The sequence below is a fragment of the Urocampus carinirostris genome, chromosome 17, assembly GCF_059441175.1.
Source record: "Urocampus carinirostris isolate Australia breed hairy pipefish chromosome 17, RoL_Ucar_1.0, whole genome shotgun sequence".
In the NCBI taxonomy this organism is placed as follows: Eukaryota; Metazoa; Chordata; class Actinopteri; order Syngnathiformes; family Syngnathidae; genus Urocampus; species Urocampus carinirostris.
Genome location: NC_142365.1, coordinates 26,463,869 through 26,481,326, shown reverse-complemented (window position 1 = coordinate 26,481,326; position 17,458 = coordinate 26,463,869). Strand labels below are relative to the sequence as shown.

General features: G+C 43.0%; 2 protein-coding genes across 3 annotated transcripts in view; one reads left to right on the top strand and one right to left on the bottom strand.

The window, feature by feature from the left end:
* The window catches only part of trim37 (tripartite motif containing 37), a 44,139-nt gene extending 31,903 nt beyond the window's left edge, over positions 1–12,236 (top strand). The window contains exons 20-25 of one of the 2 annotated variants that reach the window (XM_088320512.1): positions 650–955; positions 7,415–7,543; positions 8,891–9,005; positions 9,070–9,176; positions 10,863–10,979; positions 11,771–12,236. In XM_088320512.1, coding sequence (XP_088176638.1) covers positions 650–955; positions 7,415–7,543; positions 8,891–9,005; positions 9,070–9,176; positions 10,863–10,979; positions 11,771–11,805 — 809 coding nt within the window. In that variant the 3' untranslated portion in view covers positions 11,806–12,236. Of the gene's footprint in view, positions 1–649; positions 956–7,414; positions 7,544–8,890; positions 9,006–9,069; positions 9,177–10,859; positions 10,980–11,770 lie in introns of both variants that reach the window. The other variant, XM_088320511.1, reaches the window with a different exon arrangement.
* A 75-nt stretch (positions 12,237–12,311) lies between these two features.
* Positions 12,312–17,458, bottom strand: part of ppm1e (protein phosphatase, Mg2+/Mn2+ dependent, 1E) — a 44,723-nt gene continuing 39,576 nt past the window's right edge. The window contains exon 7 of the mRNA XM_088320513.1: positions 12,312–17,454. Coding sequence (XP_088176639.1) covers positions 16,673–17,454 — 782 coding nt within the window. The 3' untranslated portion in view covers positions 12,312–16,672. The remainder of the gene's footprint in view (positions 17,455–17,458) is intronic.

Here is a 17,458-nt window from a genome sequence, read left to right as displayed (position 1 = left end):
AAGAACTATCTGTTCCAATCACTTTATCAGAGAAAAAGTCAGAGTTGTAGGAAAAATTGGACACTCAAGAGAGCCATGACATTGTGTTCTTCACAAGTGTATATAACACCCAAACTCTCCTTCAGCAAAATTTTGCTTATAAAATGTATGCCATCAAAACCGTATCGGCTTGAATGTTACTTGAATCTTGGCAAGTCTGGCTCTGTTTAGTTCAACTTTCTGACAGTTCTCCTTAAATAATCGAACATTACCATGGTACTGCCATGATAGACAAGGTCTGTTTGCAAACTTGCAAGCAGCCTTTTTCTATGCCATATCCAGGCTAAAAATCCCCCAAACGTATACTTGTTTTTGACGCCGTCAGTTCTATGTTACAGCACGAGACAGAGAGTGATTCTCAGCAGAGTTTGTATTCATGTCAAAATGCCTCACTCTGTTGGAAAATGGTGCCTGGCGACATCAGTCGGCAATGGAATTTATTGTCAACTAGTTCTATTACTGACTTTTGTCAACAACGTCGACTAATCATTGCAGCCCTAGTTTTAATACTGCTGGGAAAAATGTCCTGAAATAAGTTTTCATTCAAAAACTTGATCACAGCACTGCTATCGTTCTTAATGAAGTGCTCTCTTGCGTCTGTTGCTTCCAGCCAGCATACCGTTTAGGAAGGACCAGGAGCAATTCAGTCAGGTAGTGCGCCGCTCCCCCCCAGACTCGGCAGCCCTCCTCCGCTTGAAGTTGCAGATGGCCGAGGTTCACAGCAAGATATACGACGTCAAGAGCAAGATGCTGGAGGCCCGAGTGGCAGCCGAGTCTAGACCGGGCCCTTCAGGAGTCTGCGGCGTCGACGAGGGGCCCTCTCATAGTGCTGACGACGAGCCGACAGAAAGGCGCAACCCCGGCGAGGTGGAACTGCTCAGGTGGGAAGCTGCAGTCATGTCCAGGCCAGGTCCAGGTAAGAGGTCTGAAAATGTTTTGTTTACAATGTTTTGAACTGGGTTCATACGGGTGCTTGAAATCCTTGAAAATGCTTGAATTTTAATGTTAAGTTTTTAAGGTCTCGAAAGTGCTTGAAATTTGGGTGACATGCTTTTAAATGCTTGAAATTGTCTGACTCGATAGACCATGCATTTAATCAAGAAAAAATAAACAAGTCTACTTACAAATGATGCCAACACTGCTCTCTGGTGGTCTTTCTTTGGGAATATTAACAGCTGGCATTAGTTTATATGGCATTGCCCTACACCCCCTACGGGGGGGCATTCTAGAGGACAGGTGTATGCACTATGAAATATTTATTAGTGCTAGGATTTCTGCTCAATCATGGAAATTCTTTATGGGCCATGCAAAAAATTCAGGTAGCGTTTCCCAGTCCCAAATTGTAATGGAAAGAATGTCCCGCAATTGAAAATGTAAGCTACATATCACCGTCATTTTACCAAACACCTTTATGAAGAGATCTCATCTCATCTCATCTCATCAGCCATACCGCTTATCCTCATTAGGGTCGCGGGGGGGCTGGAGCCCATCCCAGCCATCTCCAGGCAGTGGGCAGGGGACACCCTGAACTGGTTGCCAGCCAATTGCAGGGCACACAGGGACAGACAACGCATTCGCTCATTCACACCTAGGGACAATTTGGACCGGCCAATTCACCTGAAATGCATGTTTTTGGAATGTGGGAGGAAACCGGAGTGCCCGGAGGAAACCCACGCAAGCACGGGGAGAACATACAAACTCCGCACAGGAAGTCTGGAGCTGGATTTGAACCCACGACAGGTTCCCATGACATGAACTGTGCCGCACAAGCGCTAACCACTGCGCCGCCGTGCTGCCCCTTTATGAAGAGATATTTGCCTTAAAAATATTGTTCAATCAACAAATATATCCGCAATTTACTCAAGATCTAAAAATCATGTCTTGATAAATGCGAGCCCAAGATTAAAAATCACATATGTAATTCACAATTATATTTGTGGATCTGCAAAATACAAAATTTACACCGGATTTCTTAGTGGTACTGGAGAAATGGGAAAAAGTGTTTGAATATTGTCCCTACCGACCTCCAGAGGCAGTGCTTTAAGCACGGAATTTCACCTTCCCACATGCGCAGTTCAAGAAATGCATACCAAAATTCGTCACTCCGTTGCAACTTTCTCATCAGGAATGTCTATAAATTCCCATCTCATTACAGGTGAGTCACCTTTTATCTTCTCGCGTAGCGAGTGCCTACTGCTATCTTTCGCTTTCAGAAATCTGTGTTTTTGTGGTTTTTTTCGCCATCTTAAAAGGCTGCGTAGGGTTTGCTTGCCTGTCACCGTTGCGGCTTGATTCTGGCACGCCTTTGCCTCTCTGGGTTGTCGAGTGTGGCCTTTTGTTTGTTTTTTGCCCCGTCTTGCGGTTGATTAGATATTGTCCGGCTAGCTTTCCATCAGCATCGGGGCTAGCCTGGCTAATAGTCTACATCGGCCAGCCTCGCATACCTGCCATGACCGCTGCCGTCGTTTGCTGGTTCTGTGTTAGCCAGCTTGCTCAGCACGTGTTTTTTGAGCGACCAGCCTTTTGTTTTTTTTCCATCAAGACTACGGCCACATTCTTTTGTCTTCTTTGCGTCCTGTGCTGTGTCGACCTTGGCTCCTTTTTTGTGCCCAACAACGTTCTGGGGGAGCTCTGCTTTGATTGTCTCGAGGCTAACGATGCTCTCGCTGGCCCTTCCGGCTCCGCCCTTTGGGGGCTGTCAGCCTGACGCAACACGAGGCGACCCTCTTATGCCAGGCCTTGTAAGCAGCGTGCCTATGCGGCCACTAGCTGTCAGCGACCCACCTTAGGTGTGGGTTGTTGCTAGCGGCCAGCTTGCTTCTGAAGTTGGTCGCTTGCAGACTCTGCAGGCTGTTTTAGCCCCTGAAACGGCCTTTTTTGGGCACAGACGGCCCAACCCTGCTTGTTGTCCATTTATGTGATGACTTTATGCGGGAGCTGCATTCCTGCTGGAGGGATTCTAGGGCCTTCGCCCGCCTTTAGACCAATGACCGTGCTTTGGCTGGCATGCAGCTGGGGCTGGTTTGGGCCGCATGCCTGATGTGGAGCTGTTCATTGCTTTCCTGATTGTCTCACCTGAGCAGACCCTTGGTTCGGCTTTTCAGTGCTCCTGCCTGCAGTGTCGATGACAGATGGCCTTTTCACCAGCGCCTACGGCTCCGGCGCACGTGCTGCCAAGATTGGGAACTCCTTGACCCATCTCCTGGCTTTGTCTTGCTCCCTGCGTTATGATGGAGTTGATGCCGCTCTCCTGTTTTGTGACGCAGCCCTCCAGGCTTTCGCCATCACTCTTCTTGGTACAGGCCCGCTGCTCGGTGTGCCTGCCGCAGTCTCCTCTGTCAGAGGCCTCAAGGGGGGCTCTTCATAGGGTTCTCCTGGAGCCAGGGGAGCTTTTAGGCTCTGCGTCCCTGGGTGTACGTGAGCATACTATTAGGGTTCATGAGACAAGGCAACGGCTCTCTGTTTTACCTCTGTGGACCTCAAGGCTGACTACTTTCACGTCCCTATCGCTCCTTGGCGTTATCTTCGGTTTGCTTACACTGGCAGTTTCCGGTGCTGCCTTTTGGGCTTTCTCTGGCTCCGCATGTCAGCCTTGAGTTACTGTGCCAGCTGGGTCAGGCACACCATTCTTGATCCCAGGGCGCCACCTACTATGCTGCAGTAAGACAACAGGTGGAAGTTGTTTACGCCAAGATATGGGAGGCTGTGATCTGGACACCGTTTCCTGCTCAGTGCCCGTCGTTTTGGATTTCCTGCAGTCCCTCCTTGATGAGGATATGTGACTGCTATTTCAGCTCGACCAATAAGGTTGATGGTGTTTCTGTGGGGAGCCACAACCTAGTGTCTTTCTTTCTCAGGGACCCTTGGGGGCTTAATCGCCGTGCTCTTGCTTGCGTCCCTCCTGGTGCGCTAGAAGTTCTATGTCGGCTTCGCTTAGAGCCACTTGCAGGGGCTGACCTTCCGATAAGGCCATGCTATTTCTTGCCTTGGCTTCTGCTAAGGACGTTGGCAAGCTTCACGCCTTGTCTATTAGCCCCGCCTGCCTGCGGCGGCACTTGGACCGTGCTGGTGTCTTGTGGCTAAATGCTGCCCTCAACACCAAGGTTCTTTCCGGCTCACACCTTATCAGACCACAGGGGCTTGCACGTTAACCTTTTGTTTGTTATGGTAGCTCGTCTAGACATCGCCTGTCCCACTGAATTGTGGACGCCAATTGCCGGTCCTTTGCGACTGCTGGTCATGCCCTGCATTCAGGGGTTCACTGACATTCTACTAGGGCCGTCGCCACTTCATGGGCCGCCTTGAATAGGGTATCCCTGGAGTACATCTATGCCTCTAGGGCGTCTCCTACCACTTCTGCCAGGTTCAACAGTATTAATTTGGCCTCAACCACACCACTTGGAGTTGTCTTTGGTCCAGCCAAGTCTTCTCAGTAAGGTTTGTTTCTGGTGTTCCTTGCGACTACACTGGTATTAATCATCCCATGCTTGAAGCACCCCTCTGTGGCAGTCGGTGGACAAAATAAAATGAACCAAATTGCAGTTCTATGGTTCCCGTACGACCGCCAGAGCATCTTGTCACTCGGGATCCTCGTGATCACGCGAGATAATTCTGAAAGTGACTACCTGTAATGAGACAGGAGTTAAAAACATTCCTAATGAGACAGGTGCGATAGAGTGACTATTTTTGGTATGCATTTCTCAAACAGCCCAAGCGCAAAGGTGAAATTTCATGCTTAACTTACCGTCTCTGGTAGTCGTACAAGGAAGTGAACTCGTTCACTGCCATGGACGACTATGTATGTCCAGGTTTTGTTTTATTCTAACTGGAGGATACATCACTTTTATCGATTACATCAAATTTGTATTGTCTGGTGATATTTATTTTATATATACATATATGTATAAATGTACAGGGTTGGGTAGGGTTACTTTAACTGGATTACTTTCAATTACTTTTGGATTACTCCAATACCAAATATGCTAATAAAAGACAAAAGAAACTAAATATGAATACAATTATGACTCACAACACGTGGTAAGCTTTCTCTCCTGGCTTTGATCTCCGGCAAAACTAACATAAAATGCGACAGAAACAAAATGAAAATAAATCCAAACAGCTTGCCAACATCATTTTTGCCGTTCCATGTATTCCGTTACTCTCCAAGCCCGCACAAAATTTAGTAATTTTATTCATATTTAGTTTATTTTGTCTTTTATTAGCATATTTGGTATTGGAGTAATCCAAAAGTAACAAAGTAATCCAGTTAAAGTAACCCTAACCAAAACAGATCCAACTTTTTGATCCATCCCACCCTACTTACAAGCCACGACCCAAATCAATGAAATAAAAATACTGAATGAAAAGATTGCAGCCTAAATAAAAATATATTTGCGTGAGTAATATTTCCTTTAAAAGTTCAATGTGTATTATTTAGCACCTTCTAGTGGTAAAAACATGTCACTTAAATACTTAAAATAATAAGCAAAAATGCATGTAGTACATAACATAAGGTTAACCTTGAGGGAGCTGACATCATTGTTGGTCATCTTGCTTCTACGGCTACCCCCAAAACAAAACAAGAAATAATGTTACGGTTTTGTCACTTTGACCCTCTATAGGTTATATTATTTCTTGTGCTTTTCAGCACTCATTTCTGGTTGCACTACACAATACAGTGACATCTAGTGGTCAATTAATAAACACACACAGACCCTGCTCGACCTACGAACGAGTTAGGTTCCGGACGATCGTTCGTAAGTTGAATTTATTTGTAAGTTGCTTCTGTGCTATATAATTGTATGTTTATAGTTTATATAAGTATGTTTAATACTTGTATAAGTAACCTGTATTGTTATGTACTAAAAAAATATGCATTTGATAAAATAATATGCTCTATTAAGATAAATGGAAGTTTTACTTGCTTTTGGGACCTGCGCGTCAAGAGGTCCTCCTTTGTGGTAAAAAGTGGCCGAAAAAAAGTGTTCCGACCATTTCCTCAACCGCATCATATTCAACTTTCGTTTGAAAATAAACGGCTAGCCTCGTTCATTACACTTTACACCAACCACGAGAGATTAAACGATCAAAACGTCAAAAGTTCTTCGTGCGCTAGCGATACAGTACACGTTGTTATGATTGCACACGAACCAGGAAGTAGAAGCCGGATTTCTTCTTCGGTGTGGACGCTGGGTGACCTCTCACAGTGCCACGGGGCAGAAAGAAGCAAAATCTCACTTACAGCAATGTCCCAATATTTTTTGACATCCCGAAAAAAAATCATCGTATTCACCGTTTTGCATAAGTCGAATGTTCGTAGGGGGAGCGTCTGTACATTCTTTAATGAAATCCAAATGCTTCACTTCAGCAGCTTTGTTTTAAATATAATATCCATAAAGCATGTATTCTTCACTGAATTTGCATTTGTCTGTGCTCAACAAGTTTAAACAAACTTTACCTGTCTTTTGCAGGGAATTATTGCAATCTATTTTTAAGGAGTTTAAATAATCCTCAATCATTTTTATCTTTTCTCAGTAGAATTTTGCCAAGGCAAGTGCCCTCGACCCACTGAAAACCCACTTTTAGGTCCCAAGCAACTAGTTGAGAACAACTGCACTAGACAACTAGGGATACAGACGATAGATGGAAAGGCATTAGGTCTGATCTCATCATCACACTATTTTTACGATAACGGTAACAAATTGTTGATAATATCATGGGCTGGGACGCGAGAATATTTTCAAATATTAAACCAGTCTGTGGAACAGCCAAAGGACGCAAAATACTTTATGAAGCGCACAAGATTTTGAGCCGGATCACGTAAAAGGCATAGTGGGTAGTGATTATGTTGTTCTGAACTGAATGAAGAGAAGGGCATTGTGGGGAGTAATTTGGTCGTCCTGAAAGATATTAACTTATGGCCGCACCTATTTGTCACTTTTACAATGCTTAGTCTGAGCTGGGCTTCAGGCTAGAAAATTGCCTACCTCAATCTGTATTTGCAAATATTTCACACTGCAATATGTCATACACTGCTCTTTTCAGATAAAAGCATCAATAGATGGGTCATACCTAAATATGAAAAAAGGTCACTGGTTATAAATGTAAAGGATAGCCGTAGACCGTTGACCGTGGAAGTCTAGCAAGGAACTGAACAGCCAATTGAGAACTAGGCCTTCGATCCAATTATATTTGCTCTTATATTCCTTCTGCACCTCTGTGTCCTAACACGCTTATAACATGTGGCTCACTACTTTATTTTTGCCCTTGTTTTTTTTTACTGACATTTCTCTTCTCAAAATCTTAATCTGGGAAATGTTTGCCAAAAGAATTGCACAGACTTGTCATTCCACGCTGACGTGTCTGCTTTTCAAAGGACATAAATGCCCACCCACCTTGGCAGAAAGCAAAAACGTTCCTGCTGGCGCTCACAGGAGTTTGGAGCAGACTGAGAATGACTCGAGAGGAGCCGACGCAGCTCAGTGTCCATTGACCTCCGAAGACGGTGGGTAGATTGGAACATTTTGATACACTACCCCAGTGGTCGGCAACCTTTTCTGTACCACTGACCGGTTCATTTTTGACAATATTTTTATGGCCTGACCCAAGGGAAGCGTTGAACATGTTTTTACTGTGTCTGAACTAGTATTAATGATAATAATAACAGCAATTAATGTTGTGATAATAATAACAGGGAGTGGGGGTGGAATGGTCTGCCCTCTGAGATTCAATCTGCAACATCAGTGGAACTGTTTAAATCTAGGTTTAAACAACACTTCTGTTCTTTAGTTTATGAATGACTTGAATTGCATGTTGATGATGTCTGTGTATTGAATGTCAAGTCAAGTCATGTTCATTTGCATGGCCCTTAATCACAAGGAGTCTCAAAGGGCTGCACAAACCACAAGATTATTGCAAACTACAGACTATTATTACACCTTACCCTGATCTAAAACCTACATGAGGACAAGGAAAAGCTCAAAATTTCAGCATGAGAAAAATGAAAAAACCTTACCCTTGCAACATCCTTTACAGCCTGGTCATCCTGGAAGAGAGATTACCTCATGTGCGGTCCCATTTCAAGGTTTCTATATTTCCACTTGCTGAGGTTTTGGGTTTTTCTTTGCCCTAATGTAGGATTTTGATCAGGGGATGGTGTATTAATAGTCTGTAGTCTGTACAGCACTTTGAGACTTATTGTTCCTAAGGGCTTTACAAGTAAACTTGACTTGAAATACAACTACAGTGTCATTGTGAGTGGCGCTTGGGTTTAGCAACATCAAGTGGACATATTTCAACCGGCAGCTCTCTTGCGCTTCTCTTGCGGGCTTTATTAGATCCCTTTGCGGGCCTGATTCGTCCCATTGAATGCATGTTTGACGCAGATGGCTTATCCTAACAAGGGAGTGCTGGGCTGTCCTTGGAATGTGGGAGGAAACCCAACTGCCCAAGGACATGGGAAAAACACAATAGTAGGCCGGTAGCTGGAATTGAACGCGGAAACTCTGAACAGTGAGGCAGACATGTTAATAGCAACATGACACTCTCATGGCGATCGTAACATTTACCGCAAAACCTCTCCTCATTCCGCGTGCTAAGTCATTAGTAAAAGAGTGTGGTTTGTTTCACCCCTTATTGTACCCTCGGTGGGCAGGAATCCTTGTTTCCAACATGACAGTTGCACCGCCTGAGAGGCAACTGCCCATGCTAACCACACTGATTTTAATTGAAACATACCACCTCAAAGCCCCGCTTCAAGTTTAGTCTTAAACGTAGCTTTGCCGACCTCTGCTCCACCCAATTTTCATGGATCACTCCCTCAAATAAACTACCATTATTTTGTGTCCTGCAGAAAGAGCAAAAGTGGCGGACAGTGCTCCGGCCTCAGCAGAGCAGGCAACCTCCAAACAGCTGCTGTTCTCCTCTTTGGCGGGATCCAGTTACAACTGCAACACCAGGAGCCTGGGGTGCGACTCTCATCATGTAGAAATTGCGTGAAATTTTCTTGCTTCCCTTCTTGGCATTTTGCAGGGCGTCTGTGATGAACTCTGAGTCGGAAAGCTCAAGAAGTGCCGGTTGCTCCTCACTGAATGGAGCTTCATTACAGCCTCAGTCCATTGAAGGACAGTATGGTGCAGGTGTGTAGCATTGAAATACAGTGGAACCTCGGTTCTCGACCATAATCCGTTCCAGAACCCTGTTCGAAAACCGATTTGGTCAATCACCGAAAATCGTTTTTCCCATTAAAAGTAATGTAAAATCGTTTGAATCCGTTCCAACACCCTAAATGTTTACCATGACCGTAAACATGAAGCTAACGCAGGCTAATCGTACGTTCGCGTTAGCGTAATCTTCCGTACGAAAGATTACGCTAACATGAACGTGTAAAAATAAAAAAATCAGGTCGTTTACACGTCATTTAACACCGGGGTCTCCACAACAAGTGGTGAGCGGTTAAAGGATAAAGAAAAGATTTATGAATAGGATTTCTTACCTTTGTGGTGGTCTGCAGAAGCCATGCTCTGTTCCCTCGAAAGTAGGGAAACTTGCACATCTTCATATTTTGCTATTATTTCTTTCTTAAATCCAATAGTTGTACGCACTACTCCTCTTTTTTCACCTGTAGCAACTTTGCTGCTTGCCCCGACCTTCTTCCGAGGCATAATTAGGGGTTAAAACACTCCGTTCACCGATATTAAAAACGAAAGCAAAAAAAGTGCGCGGTCACGTGACAACAGTTCTTCACGAGGGGTGGGGGCAATCTACACCCGTACGCCGCTCAGCATCGCCCCTAGCGTACCGGCGTTCGAACTCCGATTTTTTGAACGAAAAGCGAGGCAAGAATTTCTCAATTTTTGGTCGAGAACCGATTTGTTCGAACTGAGAGGCGTTCGAAAACTGAGGTTCCACTGTAGTTACTCTTTGTTGCATTATTATTGGCTGCAGCTTTTGACGAAAAAAAAACAGCTAATAAAATGTATTTAATGAAAGACGCCCTTACCCAATTTCTGAAGCGACCGTTTAGCCGGGGTGTTGGCAGCAGCGCTCCTGATTAAAATCTTAAGCTCTGCCGAGCGGCTCCCTGACACTTTTCCAAAAACGTTTACACATTGAAAAAAATTGGGGAGGAAAATATTTGTATTAAATATAGTTTCTGTAGGGGGACAAACAAGACACAAACACTTACGTTTTCCAGTGCAAAAAAAAAAAGGATGGAATAGATATTACATTTCAACGAGGAGCTAGTACGAGTTCACAAGCAACAATTAGTACTCTGCTGAATTTCTCCTCCGCTTTACTCTCTCTCTTTCTCTCTTTTTCTCACCCCCCCAAACTTGGTCATTTTGATAGTTGGCTATCATAGCTAACACAGCATGCATTGCATTCATTGTAAGGTTTATAAAAGGCTTTTAATTTTTTGAGGCTTTGGACAAATTTGTTTTTTGGTCCAATATGGCTCTTTGAACATTTGGGGTTGCTTACCCCTGGTTTAGCCAATCAGAATGCAGAACACAATGATGAATATCGGCCAGGTATTGAAACCGCAAATAGTAAAGAGTGGGGGATTATTGTATTTGTGTTCAACATAAAACCTTGGCCATTCCGGCATTTTTTTCGACTCCTAGCTGAGTAGTCAGAAGACCAGCAATTGTTATGAACTATGAATTATTCCTTTAGACATTTTGGAGCTACTGTTGAATTTTATGTTGCTAGCAACCACCAAAAATCTTCAATCGTCTCTTTGAAGGTTGAAAAATTAAATCATCCAAGAAATACATTTGTACTAAAAAAAACAGAAATGAACCAAATTTCTCTTTTAGCAGAACCGGCTCCCGCCGTGCTGGTGGCATCAGTGGGCACAAGCAGTGAAAGCGACACAGAGGACGAGGGCGGCCTGCACAGCGCCAACCTGCACTACGACCAGACTCCTCCTTGTACAGGTAAAGGATCCAACAAGGACACTGTAGATGCATCACCTTGTTCAGAGTTTTGGAATATTAGCCAACTCTTGAAAAAAGTTGCACTATTACCGTAAAATCTGGACTACAAAACTCGCCAGATTAAAAGCTGTATGCGCAAATTTGTGGTAGAAACACTACTGTTTTTGTCTAAAAAAAATCATTTTGAAAGGCCTCAAAAAGTGTATAAGTGTAAGTACAAACCCTGACAGGTAATCCCGCCATTTACCGATGCTTCATAGAATTTTCTTCACTTTGACATTCAAAGCACTGGGCAGAAATGATATCAACATCCGCCTACAGCCCTCGCAATGCTTTGTTTAATGAAACGGTCGGATTGCAGTCTGCATCAGCTCTAAACCAGCTGCTAGGCCCCATGTTGGACGGGGACGGGAAACGTCAGCGCGGGGCCCCGACAGGCATCGCATCTGTGGAGATCCGCAAGAAGGTCCAGGCGCGCTTCCAAAGTTGCTGCTTACACTCTTGAGCGAAAAAACAAGCTGCACCGCATTGTAGGCTGCAGTGTTTAAAAATGTAGTAAGAAGCGGCTTGTAGTCCGGAATTTAAGGTAGTTGCATTAACTCATTCACTGCCATTGACACAGATGGCTCTCAAATTCTTTTTTTTTACCAGTTGATCAGTCCCATTTATGGTTGCAGACATCATTTTTTTCCCCTTTAAACTAGGCTGGCTAGTTGTGGATCAAATGTAAGATGTTTTTGTCTAGCATTCTGTGCAAATAACTGACTTATTTCTTTTTTTCTCCCTTCAAGGGGAGTCGCTCTCTGAAGATATGACTGACAGGTGAAGGACACACCTTATGTTTTCTAAACAGCTGCATGATTTCAATTAACATTTCAGAAACAACATTCCATTTTTTGATCGTTAAGCTAGAAAGATTTCAAATACTAAAGTGTAAGATTGTGTTGCGTTTCATTTTTGAGGGATGTCGTTATCACACACTGGAAATGTAGAAATTTCAGGCTGCAAAATTATCTTTTACAGCACTTTACAAGCATCTGTTACTTTTTGTGCTTCGAGCCATAATTCATTTTAAAATTATTTTGAATAATGACAACTGTTTAAAAGTTGGTCATGTTGGCCTAATGTCTGCAAATTTTCTTGAGCCAAGGGAAGTCTTTATTTTCACTTTTCTTTTAAATATTTCCTTCAATGCACTGACTTGTTGAAATGTTTTGCTGGTTTTCACATAATAAAATTCATCTTTTAGCAATGGCACATCTGCGGGTTTTTTTTTTTTACACACAACAAATAGTAAAATAGCCAGCCCGCCAAAAATACAATGAGTCTGGAGTTGTTCGAGTCTTTATGTACAAGATAGTCACCAATTACAGTACACATGTATTTACTTTATATATTAAAGGAGCACACGTCATACATGGGTTATTTTTGAATACTGGACGTGGTCACGAGGGGGGTGTTTATTATGTCCACAAGTAAACCCCGGAGTATTTTTTTTATGTTCCCTGGCGCATTATTGCTTACAGAGAGTGAAGACAAAAGCTTTTCCGTGCAACATTGCACATTTAAGAAAAATGTGAACAATGAAAAGTGCTGCGAGATAATTCCATCGACACAAAATCCTTGGTCATCTTTCACGTCAATACTTTGATATCGCGGTACCCTCGCCATTCTGTTTTCGAATAAATCAGTATTTGACCAAAAAAGAAGACTACTGTTTGCTTCGGTATTCCGACGGAAAAATGGAATTCGAGCAAACCCGAACACACCTGTACGCGAGGCCGACTGAGATGAGCCGCCATTTTGGCCAATCATGTAGCATAATTTTGAGGCAGATCGCCAGCCTAGCAACAGGTATGTAGAACTCGTTATTTAGAGCATTTTGTTGCTTTCTATTCTCGAAATTAACGACTCAAAATATATCACTAAAATGTAAGGAAAAGAGGAAAACAGTCGAATTGAAGGAAATTACTTCGAAATACGGGATGAGTGTACCAGTTTGCTATCAAACCTGAAGGTGCTGTAAATGTTTAAAATTGTTTTCTTTTTACGTTTACATTTTCATCAACACAATTTAATGTTTCGGTACACTTTTCATTCATACTGTGGACATTTATTGATTTATAGGTACACGTTTCAGTCATACTTTCGGGTATTAACATCTTAGGTACGTTTTCGAATTACCTCCTGTTTTTTAAGGTTGTTTAAGTACACTTTTTTTGACATACTTTTCGTTTCGGCATTTATGGTTGTTTAGTCACACATTGGGCATTTATAATTTAGGTACACGTTTGTCATATTTTGGGTATTTGTGGTCGTTTAGAAACACTTATAATACCATCGTTTATTTACGGTTGTTTAGGTACGTCTTTTAGTCATACGTTTTTGGGTATTTATGATAAGATACACGTTTTCTGTACGTTATTGTGGTTAAGGTTCGTTTTATTTCTATTCGTACCGCGCAATGCGTACGAACGTATAAAAATAAATACCATTACCTCGTTCGTATAGAATACAATGAAGGTTGAGTACCAGTTTTGCCCATTTTGGGTCATTGTTGGAACTTTTTACATCGATAGTGAGCGGTTCCGTCACCCTGTTCCCTCCCCAAATCGTATTTTTTTAAAGATACCATTAAAACATAAATGACCTCCCCCCCCCCCTATTTTATTGCAGCCATTACACTTGAAATCGGTTTTACAATAGGACACCGGTGGAAAGTAAACGCCGTGTCAAGGTAATTTGCCCTACCCAAACTGTAACAGTAGATGGTGCGCTGGCTTCACCAAATAATGTTTTTGTTCATCAGTGGCAGCAGATAAGGAAACGGCAAATAATAACTGCAACTTTATATTACATTTGTTAGAATTGAAAACAATCACAAACTACTTCCATCAGTTAATGACAACGTTATTAGAGGCGCGTGTTGTTCAATACTGCTCATTTTTATATTCATGAATGATTAAGCATGAAACATTTTTTCCAATTTTAAACAGCACATGACTTTGACATAATGTTGGTATTTTAGCAGTATTGTTCATTTGGTAGAGAATTCAAAACATCATTTACTGGTAAATTCATAAAGAATTGGTAAATAATTCAAAGACAACCATTATTGCAAGATGCTTTGAGCTTTGAAAAAAAAACGCTAGAAACTAATAGTGAGATACTGCTCGTAAAAATGAAATGATCTGCATTTATAGAGCTTTTCATTGAAGACTTCCCAAAGCGCTTAAAAAAAAATAGAAAAGTTGAGGGTGTGGGCCCTTCCCATGACTCTTCGGTGCCTGCTAAAACCCCGAAATCTGGTTCCTAGCCCATTTCCTGCTGCTTCTCCTAAAGAATCTTTGATTTTATCACGCTGAAGTTATTTTAATAGAAGATGCTTCTCTTCATCATTAGGTTGCACCAGAGAGCAGAAGGGTCACCAAAATAAAAGTGAAAACACAACGACGCCAGTTTTTTTTTTTTAGTCTTCCATACTCCCGTTTGAATGGCAAAATGTGACTTAAGGCGGATAAAACTGCAGATATGCTGATCACATCACAAAAAGTGATCATTGGTGATGATGTGAACTTTACAAAGCAGCAGGAAAGGTTGACTGACAAATGGCACAGCCACATTTCAGAGACAATAAAAAGGTTAGAAATAAAACATTCTAAACAAAGCAACACAGGTATTGCATCTGACACTCCAAAGATGGAACATTGCTTGATTATTATTGATACCGATTCTGTGTCATTCCTACTCGAGGACTGACACCAAAGAAAAAAAATATTGAGAACTTAAGACACAAGCCCGACAAGTCCTTGTTTTGGATTGTTTCTGTGTTGTTGTCATTTACATAGAAATAAAATAATGTGAACGTGAAACTTTTGATACATCCCTAGGTGTAAAAATTCTAGTAGCTGTGTAGTATCGATTAGCCCCACTGTATTTAAACTTAAGAAGTCAAATGTCTATTTTATAAAACAAAAATATAATAAGTAAATCCAAATTCCATAAAAATTTATTAATCCATTCCCTGCCCCAAAATGAATTAAAGTTGTATTTTTAGATTTGAAAACCTCAAGCTAGCTTGCGAGCAAGGTTCCCACCTTTACTTTAGTTGGATAACTTCTCATTTAACAAGAAAGAATAGAAAAACCCTGACGAATGATCTTGTTTTGATCTAAGCTAGCTTTTCATACAAATAGCAAGTCGAGTTGCCACGAGACACTCATTAGGAAAATTTCAGCCAGGTTTTTCTTCTGTGAATGCAAAACAAATTATACACTTGAACCGCTCTGTATATATATATTTTTTTTAAGCTAGTGGGTTTTCCAGTCATGATGCTAGTCCAAAGTCCAAAGATAACTGCTCTTTGAAAAAGTGGCACAAAAACAAACTGGAGAATGACGTTCTTGTACGTTTACTGGGGCAAAGGCTTGGAAGGAAGGCACATCACGCGTTCAGTGGCTTTCAAAGCATCCACAATGTCACCTGGAATAGAAACCAACGTTCCCTTTTGTCCTCTCCCCAAAATTGACACATTTACACTTGGTGAGGTGGGTACTAAATCCGCATAGAGGAAAGAAAGACACCACATCTAATCAGTTAAGTGACCGCTAATCGTCCCTAATCCGCCGTTTAAGTGCTCTTCTTTGCAGAATAGCCGCGAACAGATAATGTGCCAGGTCAACGACAGGAGACGGAACAATAGTACTGATGCCAGAAAAAATGTTGCACAAATTTGGGGAATCAATGTGAAAATGGTCATTTGACACTTTTAATAAAATGTCTGGTCTTGTGGTAGGAGTTTGTTCGCAAATGTTGGAATGCTTAAGAGTATAGGAATACACATGCATACCTTTTAACATTAAAAAAAGGGTAGATTTTATCCCACAATATTTTTATGCACGAAACAATTCGTCTCCACAATGTCAAAAAAAAAAACGTGCTTGAGTAAAACCGAAAGTGGAGCTATGACCAAAACAGAAATCCAGGGCGATCGGGGAAGTGGTTTATTCTCCCACAAAGACTCGTTTCAAAATAAAGCAGCTGTAGACTAAAATACTAATTTCAAGATTTAAATTTTAAAAAGCCGCAAATTAAGAAAAAAACGTACGCGATTTTAAGGTGAGAAAAGCGGTACTCTAGAACACTTAAAAACGGTAGTGTTGGTGGGTATGTACCAATTACTTAATAGTTAATACTTTGTCAGTCCTCTGTAAAATAAAGCACACCACTTGCTGGTTGCCACTAGAAGCACTGTTGGTTTCGCCTCCATTATTTTGCTGATTGAAATCAAAGGAGAGCGACAAGGCAGGCGACATCCCAAGATGAATATTCAACTTTGCTCAGTGGTGACAAAATGACAACAAATCAGAACATTCAGCAAGAATCCACAGTCCAAGTAAAGATATAGATTAAGTGTTTAAAATAGCTGAGAGTCTAGTAAGCAAAATGTGTGGAAAACACCTAATAGCTTCACAATGATGTGATATACTTTGGAGCGAAGCTTGTGTTTGGTGCTGGCTGACACGGTGACTATTTTATCTACTTTTGTTGTTTTGGACACACACAACCAGTTAATTGTCACGTTTACAAACGCAGGAGCCACAACTATTGAAACTAAAACTGAAAAAAAAAACAATGCATTGAAGGAGCTTTAATGAGTAGGCAGCGTTTCCGTGTTTGGCCTGCAGTTGGCATCAGATGACGGCGTCGTCGAAAAATCGAGGACGGTCTGCTTCAGGCCTCCAGAAGGCGTTGAAGGGCAACAAAGCCGGGGGCTCAGCCAGTCGACGGTGCCACCTGAGGTCGCCAGACCTGCGAGCCGGCCTTCGAATTCGCCTGAAAGGGCAGCCGGTCTGGTCTGTGAGAATGCGGCTGGACCTGCGCCACCCTCGCAGGCAGGGGAGGCGGCTCCCAGGCCCGGGCCCCATCAGGCTGAGACTGGTTCTGTCCGTGAAGGAGTCGGTCCGGTCTTCGTAGGCCAGGTCAGCAGGGGCTGAGCACTGCTGCAGCGGCCAGCCGCCGCGACTTTTGCCTCCGTTGTCTGCCGCACTGCCCCCCTCGCCACCTCGCTCTGCCCTGCCCGCCTCCTCCTGCTCTTCTTCCTCCTCTTCTTCCGGCTCCTCCGGTTCAGCCTCAGCGGCGGGCTCCTCTTCCACCGGGACCTCAACCTGGTCCTCATCCTCCTCTGCGCTGGCGGGTGCCGGAGGGGCGCGGGGGTCCCGCAGGAAGACTGCTATGACTGTGATGTTGTCGCTAGAACCAGCGTCTCGGGCCGAGGCCACCAGCTTGTGGGCAACCATGGCGGTGTCGCCGGCGTTCTCCTGGAGGTGGTCGCTGACTACGCGCACCGCCTCGTCTGGACTCACTGTGTCCCAGAAGCCGTCGCAGGCCAGGAGCAGGTAGTCTTCTGAGCCATCTAGTGGGAAGGCGGCGTGGTCGGCGTCCCCACAAATATAAGGCTTGTGTTCGGAGTCGCCTGG